Raw genomic sequence first — 11,989 nt, forward strand, 5'->3', positions numbered from 1 at the left:
TCTTCAGGCCTATAGACACTGCATTCATAGTCTGGCGTTCATCTCTTCAGGCCTATAGACACTGCATTCATAGTCTGGCGTTCAAACCCTCAAATTCTTAATCACTCTCAATCTTCCGTCTGAATGCAAATATAGGATAAAAGGAATAAAATTCCACAAATGAATATACTTTGCAAACCAGACGTGGTTTAAGGGCACTTTTAGAGGCTGATAGGCCGGGCTACTTTCTTGTTTTGAATTATAGCACACGCATTTCTTCACTATCGTGGAAAAAGAGGGGAAATATGATAATTTCAGAGGGACAATAAGCATTGAAGTGCCTGTCTTGGTTGAAAGGATTTTATTTCTACCTGGAGAGTTTAAGAGCTGATTAAAGTCACAAAAGACGCAGTTTATATATTTATCTAAAGGAAATAGGTTAGCTTAAAGAAAATGACACTTTATTTTGGTCATATTTGGGCCAAGAAAGACTAGACTCACCAGAATTAGCACCGTCCGATAAAGGAAACACCGACTTTATAAGTGTTTTAAATGAAGAAGCCGTTGGTTTTTTAGACTGACTGTTTAACTCTGCTGACACCTGCGAGCTCGCGGTGCTGTGGAGCGCGTGGGCGGTGCAGTGAGCGGTGGGAGGGAGGGAGAGGGAGGGGGGCGTCAGTGTCCACGCTCACTCACTGGTGGCATTGTCATGGAAACTAGACCACCGCCTCGCTATTGTCTTGCGCTCTGCCAAGTTTATTATAAACACCGCGCGAGCCGCAGCGCGCTGTCAAACGGAGCGCGAGAGCAGAGCGAAGTGCAGTCCAGGGAGGAAAACTGAAGGGAGGAGAAACCAGGGAGCAGGAGAAAGTCAAGCAGAAGGAGAATAAAGAGCTGTGAGAGAAAAACATCTGGATTATTTACCAAGAAACGTGAAAAACAGCCGCGTGACAGCGAGTTTACCACAAAGCTGACAGGAAGTTTTTGGAGAGACGAACCAACAGTCCGTGGAGATACTGGAGAGACACACCAACTGTGACTGGTCTGAACAGTATTCACTCCATCTCCTGAAATAAAAGGCGGCTGCAGACCCACCCGAGCTCCTCTGCTCTGATATCACTTCGTCGTTTTTTTTGGTTCGCAGCCCGGTGTTTGCACCGGCTGATCTCCATGTATAAGATGGATTACTCCTACCTGAACTCCTATGACTCCTGCATGGCGGCCATGGAAGCGTCGGCCTACGCGGACTTCAGCTCGTGCAGCCAGGCCAGCTCCTTCCAGTACAACCCGATCCGGAGCGGACCCTTCTCCAACCCGGGCTGCACCCCGCTCAGCACGGCCAGCTGCACCCTGGGAGCCCTGCGGGAGCACCAGCCCACACCTTACTCCTCAGGTACAGGAGCCTCTCATTTATTCCTCTGACGGTCTGCAGGGATGTAAAGAAAAGTTATGGGATGCTGTTCATTATGATAATAATTCCATTTAAAATGCGAGGAAAGAAAATGTTATAAAGTCATGCATTTTTGTCTCCATGTGGCTCAAACTGCGACAGTTTCCATCGACATTACATAAAAAAGAAAAAAGGCAATATCTAATAGTCAGTTCTAGTTTTCGTTATTGATGACCTAACCATCTACAGCTTAAATCCTAAATGGGTTTACATGGATTTAATCGTATTAGACTTCATTTCTGATTTAAAATCATCAGTGTAATAATTTACATTTTGATGTTATTATTTAATTTTTTGACATTGTATTTCCTTACTCACTTGGACAACAGCCTTTCTATATACATGTCAATATATATATATATACATATATATATGTACACACACATCACAATATAATAATAATAAAAAATAAAATAAAATAATAATAATACATTTTCTAAAAAAATCGAAATCAGTCTTGACGGATCACACACCCACACACACACACACACACACACACACACACACACACACACACACACACACACGTGTTGGCCATAGGCCCACCTGACAGACAAACTGGGCGTATAATTTATTCATATGCAGATATAATTCTGGCCAATTCTTAATTTTAAATTACTTTTATAATTTTAAACTCACTATTCATTTTGTTTTTCTTTTATTTAAAGCAATGACATTTTTGTATTTTTTATTTCTTTATTTTAATTTTTTCATTTTTTTTTTTGTGTATTGTGACATTTCTATATTAGCCGTGACCTCACTCCAAAATAACCAAAATCCATTTTTAGTTGCAAACTAACATTGTGGTTATACTGATTAAAGTGTACTTCCTGCATTAAAATGTAGGCTATAGGCCTAATTGTAAAACATTTTCTAAATTGAATAAACAGCCTAATTAGTTTTAAGCCTGTAATTAATTTGAGGCTTGATCATATTTTAACAAAAACTTTGAGCCAATATTATAGAACAAAAACATAACGGACTAAATAGAATAAAAAATGTAAAAAGAATGAATAAACCAGCCTTATAAAGGCGATACTGCCTTTTCAGCATTTGTTATAAATCGGCCTGTTATGGGCCTCCAGCCTATTATATGATCTTATTGGCACTGAGCGCGATGCAATCAGTTTATCAATACATAAATCCACTTTTCACAAAACAATAACCAGCCTATTGTGTTAATACAGTCGGTTAGTGATCGAAAACATCAAAAACATCTGTTTATGAAATATTTCCTAATGCCGCCTTTTAACAGTTCTATTGGTAAAAAAAAATCCTAAGCGTTCAGACGCGTCTGCGTCATTTACGCACAGCCTCTACATGTTTTCAGCGGTAATCAATGGCCTGTTGTTTTAAAGCGCCAATCAGACCATTTTAAATGTTGCTTCCCGACCACTAAAAGGACATCATTTTTCCCTTTCAGTCCCTTACAAGTTTTTCTCGGACCCCTCCGGCCTGAACGAGAAGAGGAAGCAGCGGCGCATCAGGACCACCTTCACCAGCTCCCAGCTGAAGGAGCTGGAGCGGGTCTTCGCCGAGACGCACTACCCAGACATCTACACCCGAGAGGAGCTGGCGCTGAAGATAGACCTGACCGAGGCGCGGGTACAGGTGAGAGGAACAGGCTTTTCCTCTTTTACCTGAAGAAAAAGTTATCTATCTATCTATCTATCTATCTATCTATCTATCTATCTATCTATCTAAAATATTAATTTTACCTTTGTGTGTGTGTTTACCAGGTTTGGTTTCAGAACAGGCGTGCCAAGTTTCGTAAGCAGGAGCGTGCAGCCAACGCCAAAGCCAACAGCTCTGGTGGTACCACAGGCAGCAGCTCCAGCAGCAGCTCTGGAGGGAAGAAGGGCGGAGAGCTGAGATCTTCATCCGATGATGACGAGTCCAAAGAATCCACCTGCAGCCCCACACCTGACAGCACGGCCTCTCTGCCCGGCTCTGCCAACGGAAACCTGGGCAGCCCTGCCAGCCTGAGCCCCAGCCCGGCTCCTGCCAACAACGGCTATGTTAACACCTCCAGCTCTCCGGTCCTCCAAGGGCTGAAGCCGCCCAGCTGGTCCAGCCTGGGGCCGTCCAACCCGGCCGTGGCCCAGCCCGCTGCCCAGACTCAGGAGATTCTGAAGGCCTGGCAGCCGGCGGACAGTATGACCGGGCCCTTTGCCGGAGTCCTGTCCTCCTTCCACAGAAAACCCAACCCCGCCATCAAGACGAACCTGTTCTGAAGCACAGAGGAAGAGGAAATGAGAAACAAACTGTCGACTGGAGCAGTGAGGACTTTCTAGCTTTTGTTGAGAGAGTCAGGACTTACCCATTATAACACTGAATTCACCGGTGCAGTCAGAGGCCCTCTGTTACTCTCCAAAAAACTATCCTCTCAACCTGATTCAAAGCTCAGATAGTAAAGTCAAAGGTCTGATCACCATGTCTCACCCCAAATTATTATGCAACTGCACCTGCAAAACTCTGGACATGGTCAGTTTTCTTCCAGCGATGAATCACTTTCACCCCAAAATCACTCTCCCTCAGATAAAACTCAATTTCATGATGCAACACTCTGCATGTACAGACCCTTAAACGTCACTGTCAAAAGGATTTTAACCAAATCAGATCTGCTTGGACTGATAAACATATCAGACACACATTCATACCCAGCCTTTGTCTTTTCTTGCTAACTTAAACTCACATTCCCACACTCGCTGCATTGCATCAGAGCCACAGCACTCTGATGAGCATGGCGGTCAGGTACGAGTTTAAAGCAGAAAGCTAAACATCACGCTCCAGTCTCTGCTGGGGAAACAAAACAAACTTTTACCCTCAAGCACAACTTCCTCTAAGCTCCCCTGACACACAGAACAGGGTCCCCCCCCCTAAGTCTCTTTGCCGAGCAGAGCAGGGCACCCCAAAATCCAATTAGAGCCTCCGGGTCCAGACCAGACACCTCCCCAAGTTCATCCCTTCTTCCTCCTTCTTTACTGTATCCAGTCCTGACTCCCCTGCGCTCATCCTCAATGTGAGCCCTCGCCCCCCCCCCCCCCCCCCCCCCCCTTCCCCCCCCCCCCCCCNCTTTACTGTATCCAGTCCTGACTCCCCTGCGCTCATCCTCAATGTGAGCCCTCGCCCCCCCCGCCCCCCCCCCCCCAGCCTTCACTCTCTCTGCCCCATCATGCCTTTCTCTACCAAACAGTGGGCACTTTGTTAAAAGTCAGCAAGGAAACACAGATGGAGAACTTCCCTGCCCTGGTCTTTGGGTGGAGGGAGGTGAGAAGATGTACGCAGAGCAGAGAATAACCCACAAATATGTCAATCTAAGTATAACTGACTTGTACTGTTGGTACCACAACTGGTTTCTCACTTTTTGGTGATTCTTCTGCTGGACTGATAGGAGCCAAATGAGTTTGTGTGCTTCAGTCTGATGGTACGAACTCTATCGGACTTACAACTCACCCTCCACTCTGACTCTTTCATCAGTTTCTTCATAAACTCTCACACAGCTGACAAATATGGGACGATCTTTCTCAGAAATGCAACGCAAGCTGGCAATATAGAGAGAGATGCAGGCAGTTACTGGAGTTTTCAACTGTATGTCCATCAATACTCTGATTTTGTTCCTGTTGACCTCCATCTTTTTTTTTTTGCAAAAAAGGCAAAAGAAGCAGCAGTTTGTACTTTCTCTGACCTTGCAAAGTTGCTTGTGTATCACCTCTATTTCATTTTGTAGCAAAAACACCGAAACAAGACTGATTTCAGAGCTGACTTTTTGAAGAGGGTTTACTCTGGAAATCTACTCGAAAAGGGATGAAAAAAAAAACATGTATTTATTAATATTCTTTATTATGTCGGTGAGGAAACCCACACATTTATTTGAACTGCTCCATGAGATTTTGTGACTGTAAATTCCGTAATTAGTAATATAAATATTAGGTAGCCCTTTGTTTCTTTTCTCTCACGTTGCTTTACAGATTTATTTCATCGCGGAGCATCTGTCTCACAGACCAACACGTCCATGAAAACTATGAAAAGACAGAAGCTCTAGTGAATGAGAAGTTATAGCACTACTCTGAATATTCTAATAAATCTACATTATGGAAGCACTACGTGACGCCTTCAGTGATCTGGTTTCTTGTGTGACGAGTGTTGTGTGTAATGTGCAGACCTCAGAAACTAAAGCTGTTTTCATGAACACTAAAAGTTACGAGCTCCTGAAATCATGCTCTAATAAAAACTTCTTTTCATTTTACCGTACACTCTTTCCCTTTCTCGGCTACAGCTCACGGACCATAACTGCCTCATCCTCTCAGCTGTCCCTGCAGACGACAAAAAAAGGGAGAAAATGAGCAAATGTAGAAAATAAGGAAAGATATTAGATTTTAATTGGAAAAAAAAAAAAATACATGAGCGAACTTACATTAACTTAACATAACCAAAAAGAGGCGACTACATTAAGGAACAAGATAAAATGGAGTGTGTCAGAGAAATGGCATGATTTTTCCACTCATGCACAAAAATACAAACACACACACACACACACACACACACACACACACTCACACACACAGGTGAGAACACTGAGAGGCCAAAAAAATGCTTAAAAAGACATCAGATTTGAAACGTCTGAACGGCAGATCCACATTCTCTGCAATTGTTTGGCTGTTAAAAAAATTAGACAAATTGTACAACACATAACACAGGCAAGTGCTGAATCTAAGGTTGAACGTGAGCAACATAACACACGGATGTTTTGGGGTCACGATGAAAATTACACAAACAATGAAACTGCTACAATCGCATATTGAGTCCCGACTATGCAACGACACATTGAGTTTAGAGTTTTACTTTAAAGGACACATCATCTCTTAAAACAACTATAAACTGGCTTATTGGCTTGGCTTCTAGTCTCGCTGGCAGAAGAGGAGGCAGGATTTAAATTAAGAACATACAAAGGCAGTCTAACACTAACAGGTGAGTCAACTCTATGACTTCTATCCGCTCAAGAACAACATATAAAAAAACAATTCCTTTCACTGGACATGACTTGGTTGTGTCTTATTTCCCCAAAGTTTACACTATCAGCATCTACTGATGAGGTTAATGGAGTAGCAGCACCACCTGCTGATTACATCAGGGAACAACAACATCACCCAAACCATATGTCCTGCTGGAACCTGACTTTTCTGTGTTGAATGTATCATTAGAGGTGACATCTCCTCCCATGTGTAATCCAAAAACTAGACTGTGTCTCTTGTTATTTAACACAAGAACCAAATAAAATCAACGTAAGAAAAATCTCTATTACAGAAAAAAATGTTTTGGTGACAAATGGTTTCTCCGAGACAATGACAATATGATGGCTTAGTAAATCTCCAGTGGGATAATCATTCGTTAATCTATTTGGCTACTACAAAATGAAATGAGTGATGTGACATAAAGCCCATCAAACCTGGGTCATAAGATGCTAAAATAAGATTTGCCTTCTTCTCTTAATTGAAATTAAATTTCCTCTCAGACAATTTAAGTGTGAGTATGAGAAATGTGTTCTGGGTAAAACCTTCAGGGTGACATTTCACTTTGGTACAGCATTTATTACCACATGTTCGCTGATTTTACTGCCTTAATCTAGTAGATTTTCTCGACCAATGAACCAAACACAGATTGTGCAAAGAATCCGTATGATGCATTTGTCACTTGTCAATGTTTAAAGGTATACTACGCAGGACTGTAAAAATGCTGGTCAGCAGAAATGAAAGTAAAAGCTGACCCCAGATGCACTCTCATTTGGTGTTTTGCCTCGCTATATGTGTGTTTTTACCGCGCTGTGTTTCTTTGATGCCTACTGCTTACAGTCTGGCACCTGGTCACTACATTCATAAAGCCCTGACCTCACCTGACCACTAAGGGGTAAATGACTATAAACATCTTGGGCACAGAAAATAAGAAAACACAGGCAGATAAACACACCGCCACACACTTCTGATAATTGTGAGGGATTACTTCTATATGAGTCTACACATTGTTTTCAAGGAGAATCCTGTGTGGTATATCTTCAAATTACTTCCAGATTTCTGGGAAAAAAACATTCTCAATTTCTAATAATGTAATCAACTTGTCACAATCTGCAAGTGTCAGAAAAAAAATCTAAAATCTCAGTGTTGAGTGTGAACAAATCAGACATCAGGGGTGCTGTGGTGATTAAATGTTGTACCACGGTGAAATATGCACTTTTAGCTCCACTGGGACCGGTTTGGTTGGTTTGCTCCATATTCCCTTTATCATTAAAAAAACAACAAAAAAAACAACATAAAACCATAAATACATGCAGAGACTCTGAGACAATAAACGCCACCATTTTAAAAAAAACAGTGGCCGAAACATCATCACGAAAGTACAAAATTTGAGAAATGCGAGTTGATCTCACTTTGGCCTGACTTGAGTCAGGGCTAGCTCCTCTCCTGTCTCACCACTTCCTCTCCGCCTCCATCACAGAAGCAAGGGCGTTCCTCTGCCCGAGCTGTGGGCTGAAATTACCCTTGAGTGCTCTCTAACAATTCCCAAATTGTTTCCCCACATGTGACCTTTAATGGGGGAAAACGTGAGACTCAGAGAAGTACACATTGTTGTTAAAAGTGTCTGAATTGCTTTTCAGGCTCTGGTTTCCCACAAAAAAGCCCTCTTCTCAGTTAGCTTTAAACTCAACAGTCTGCATTCCCCGTATCTGAGGAGTCTCAAACTCTATCTCGCCTCAGTTAAGGTTTCTCAGGGCAAAGAAAGGAAAACAAGCTTCACCACTCGCTTGAAGCTGCAGGTCAGAGGTGAAGGCATCAGCTGCTCTTCACGTGAGTCGTATCTCCAATTCTGTCTGGCCACAAATAATGTTATCTCATCCTGCATCTTCTCACTAGGTTTCAAGCCGAGGGTTATGTAGTGACGCTTAAAAGGACTGAAATGATTCTCATTAAATAAGGCCACCTCTACGACAACAACAACACACATACAGTACATGTGAAAAACAATGGTGGTTCTACAAGTGTTTTTTTTTTCTTGAAAGTACAAATGAAGTGCAATTTCTCTCAGAAGGCACAGTCTGGCATCAATTGGCACGTTCCAGCTCGGTTCAGTTCAGTTCAGCTGAGATTTGGCCTCTTGGGACCCGGTGTGGTGCCGGGCCAGTTTGGACCAGTCGTAGACCAGTTTCAAACAGTTTATTTCTGTTGCTGCTGCTGCTGCTGCCTGAGGCTCTCCAGCAGTATCCGCTTGTGGGCGGGGTCGAGCACTCCTGCCTCCTCCAGGTCCTCCTCGGTGATGTCACTGCAAAAACAATTATTATTATTCAACAATGACGATTTACACAGAAGAATGACAATAGAGATTATTTTTTTAATTCCACACAGACTCAATTTGCTGCTCTTACATTAGACATTTTACTGTTAATTATTTTCAGTCTACAGCAACAGCTTTCATTTTTATCCACTGCATGAATGTCAACATGTCTGAGTGTGAGTGTATGTACCTGAGGAACTCCAGGTCGTCCCAGCCGTTGTGTAGAAGTCCCTGCTCATATCTCTCCAGTCCCAGTCTCTGAAGCCACTCCCCCACTGAGGACTCCCCGACAGACAAAGATGAGCTACTGCTGCCCCAAAGTGCCTGCACAGGGGAAATGAAACACGGGATCAACTTAAAAACTGCTTTAGGAACACTGCAGCTCATCACAGCTGCTGCAGAACGTACGTCAACAACATCACTACACAGTTAGAGATACAATACGCTAGCTTGTATTAATAATAATAATTATATTTTTTATTTTATTCATTTATTTTTTACTTTTAATTAAGTATATTTACTTGTCCAAGAATGGGCTTTGAAACTTAGACACTAAACCACTAATTCATGTATGCCTTGAAAATTTCAATAAATAAAACTGTAAACCACAAATGAATAAATAAATAAACTGCTCACCTCCTCAGGCATGTCCTCTGCAATACTCTCTGTGATGGCATTTCTGGGTGGGAAGGTGCGGCAGGCCTCCAAACCCAAACCCATCGGCTGCCCTCTAAGAGGCGGCGCAGACGGAGCACGTGGAGGCTGCCCAGGAAACTCACTCTCACTCAGTGTCTTTGCCATCTGGAGCACAGAGCACGACTGGTCATCCAATGCCCCTGGTCCTCCTCCTCCTCCTCCTCCTCCTCCCCCTCCCCCTCCTCCACCTACTCCTCCTCGTCTAAAACCCTCTCCAAGGGCCAGCGGGGCAGCAGGGCTGGCTGCTGGGATCCTGACCTCAGTCAGGTCTGGGTACAGGGGGCGAGGTTTGGGGAAGGGGGCCTCTGCAACCATCTCCAGTGCTCCCTTGGGGAGAGGAGGAGGGGGGAAGTCAGGAGGGGGTCGATTCAGTGTGCTTCCAACCGTTGTTGCGACACCACCTCCCTGAGCCCCTGCTACACAGGCACCTCCATCGTCCTCTGAGGAGCCCTCCTCGCTAATAGCGCGGACTGGGTGTCCTGTCATGGGTCTACGTGGGTGAGAGGGCCCTGATGGCACAAAAGGGGGTTTGGTTCGAGCTCCAGCTGATGGAGGAGGGGCTTTAGCTGCCGGGGGATTTGCAGAGGTAGGAGATGGGAGAAGCTCAGGTGAAAGCGCAGCTGCCGACTGGTTGGGAACACCCTCCAGGATGTAGTAGGCGGGATTATTGTAGCTGTTCTTGCAGATGGATGAATCACCGTCTGGTGCGTCCTGTTTAGGTCTTTACAATACACACAAAAACAGAATAGGTGGTTGACAGCTGACCTCTTTTATGTTTAATGGTTCCACTTTATGTTGTGTGAAAAGTCTCTGTTGAGTATAAGTTACATAAATGTGTCTGTACCTCGCAGCGTTTTCCTCCTTGCCGCTCCTCTCTCCCTCCTCGCTGACCTTTCCCAGCTCTCCAAGCTGTTTACGAACCACAGATGGCCTGCACCGAGAGCACATCATAACAAGTCAGTAAATTGGACAAAATAGAGGATTCAGAGACTTGCCTGTGTCCACATCCCTGGCAAAAGGTGCAGGATATCAGATTCAATAAAAGTAGATATGGAGAGACAAATATGCAAGATCTTCTGGCCAAACAAAATCTCCAACCTTGAACTGCACAAGAAAACAAGTAACCAGAACATCGCCAAAGAAATCACACACAGATGTTTGAGATGACTAGGCCATGTGCTAAGAATGGAATGGGGCCGGATCACGAGAGTTGCCTTAAGATGGACACCACCAAGCAAAAAAAAAAAAAACACCCGGTGCAGAACTGTGACACTGGAGCTGGAAGCATGCTGCATGCCAAGGATCGAATGCAGTGGACAGAGCTCACTGAAGCCTTATGTCCCATAGGGGATGAAGAGGAGTAAGTAAGTAAGATATGGAGAGTATCTACACACTGCATTAAAGCTCCCAAAACTGAACATGTCAGCCTTACTGGGTCGTCATCAGGCAAATGGCCAATATGACAATTTCAGACCAATCAAGTTTTAGGAGCTTTAATCGAGTGTACAGATACTTTGCGGTTAAATCTTTACAAAATAAAAATATGGATAAAGATTTTTAAAACATATATGCTGGTTCCTGTTTCCATTGGACTCTGAAACTTACAAATATATCAATTTCTCTGTCTGACAGCATGTTTGTGCTGCATTTTTCAGAGACATTTCACCAGGGAACATGGCTGCCGAAATAAAGCTTTTACAATACTATAACTATTTTTTAAAATACAACATGACAATGGTATTTTTGCCGTATAAAGATTGATGAAAGATGATGATGAAAGAAAAGGAATAACATAACAAATGAGACAGATTTTAACACATAGATGCATGCTTTAAAAATACTTTTGTCATCCCTAACTGAAACTTAATGTGTAGAATATTCCACAGATTGTTTTTACCTGCTCTGTCATGTTTTTGCGTGTTGCATTTTAGTTGAAAAGTAAATGCAGAGCAGAATTAAAAGAGTACTCACTTGACGTATTCATGTCCCACTCTGGTTACCAAAGTGGATTTCCCTTTTGGTCCACCTGTCTCATCCTTGTCCACACTGATCCACTCTGAAACACAATAAAAACACTGTGTCCTACATCAAAGTGCATCATTTGGACAATTCACATCTGCATATAAAAGCTTAAAAGTCCTTTCATTTGTCTCTCCTGCTTCATTTACATCTTCCCTTTCCCCAGGTTAGAAACACTGATCCCTTTTAATTGGTGTCTGTTTAAGTCTCCTACTAATTTTTCTTTCTGTCTGCACAGCAAACCACACAATCAGCACACAGTTGCATATACACAGTATTACCGTAGAGTCTCTCCCTGGTTCCCATCCTTTCGGCGGGGACTCTGACCCTCATGGACCCCCTGATATTTCCTGTTTCCTCGCCACGGTGGGACAGGTAGGTGTGGAACTGCTGTGCTGTGCTGCCAATCATAGACTTCAGAGCCAACACACACTCTCCTGACAAGGAAAAACACACACATGCTTGTTTGTTGGACTAAAAGTCAACTTTGACGGAATTAAACAGCCACACTACAAAACA

General features: G+C 43.3%; 2 protein-coding genes across 2 annotated transcripts in view; one reads left to right on the forward strand and one right to left on the reverse strand.

Annotated features, from left to right (window-relative positions):
* The first annotated feature begins 771 nt into the window (after positions 1 to 771).
* phox2a (paired like homeobox 2A) lies at positions 772 to 4,499 on the forward strand. The gene is made up of 3 exons (XM_050063592.1): positions 772 to 1,372; positions 2,853 to 3,040; positions 3,169 to 4,499. Exons 1-3 carry the CDS (start codon positions 1,150 to 1,152, stop codon positions 3,661 to 3,663), a joined length of 906 nt encoding a protein of 301 aa, XP_049919549.1. The 5' UTR covers positions 772 to 1,149; the 3' UTR covers positions 3,664 to 4,499.
* Positions 4,500 to 4,504: 5 nt separating this feature from the next.
* The window catches only part of inppl1a (inositol polyphosphate phosphatase-like 1a), a 29,059-nt gene continuing 21,574 nt past the window's right edge, over positions 4,505 to 11,989 (reverse strand). The window contains exons 22-27 of the mRNA XM_050063444.1: positions 11,752 to 11,907; positions 11,423 to 11,507; positions 10,296 to 10,382; positions 9,392 to 10,172; positions 8,946 to 9,079; positions 4,505 to 8,743 (exon numbers count right to left, since the gene is read on the reverse strand). Coding sequence (XP_049919401.1) covers positions 8,638 to 8,743; positions 8,946 to 9,079; positions 9,392 to 10,172; positions 10,296 to 10,382; positions 11,423 to 11,507; positions 11,752 to 11,907 — 1,349 coding nt within the window. The 3' untranslated portion in view covers positions 4,505 to 8,637. The remainder of the gene's footprint in view (positions 8,744 to 8,945; positions 9,080 to 9,391; positions 10,173 to 10,295; positions 10,383 to 11,422; positions 11,508 to 11,751; positions 11,908 to 11,989) is intronic.

Source organism: Epinephelus moara, chromosome 2 (genome assembly GCF_006386435.1).
Source record: "Epinephelus moara isolate mb chromosome 2, YSFRI_EMoa_1.0, whole genome shotgun sequence".
NCBI classification, from domain to species: domain Eukaryota; kingdom Metazoa; phylum Chordata; class Actinopteri; order Perciformes; family Serranidae; genus Epinephelus; species Epinephelus moara.

Coding starts and splice junctions, on each gene's coding strand:
- phox2a (XM_050063592.1), top strand. CDS start 1,150: ATGTATAAGATGGATTACTCCTACCTGAACTCCTATGACTCCTGCATG. Junction 1,373..2,852: donor GCCCACACCTTACTCCTCAG/GTACAGGAGCCT, acceptor TTTCCCTTTCAG/TCCCTTACAAGTTTTTCTCG. Junction 3,041..3,168: donor TGACCGAGGCGCGGGTACAG/GTGAGAGGAACA, acceptor TGTGTTTACCAG/GTTTGGTTTCAGAACAGGCG.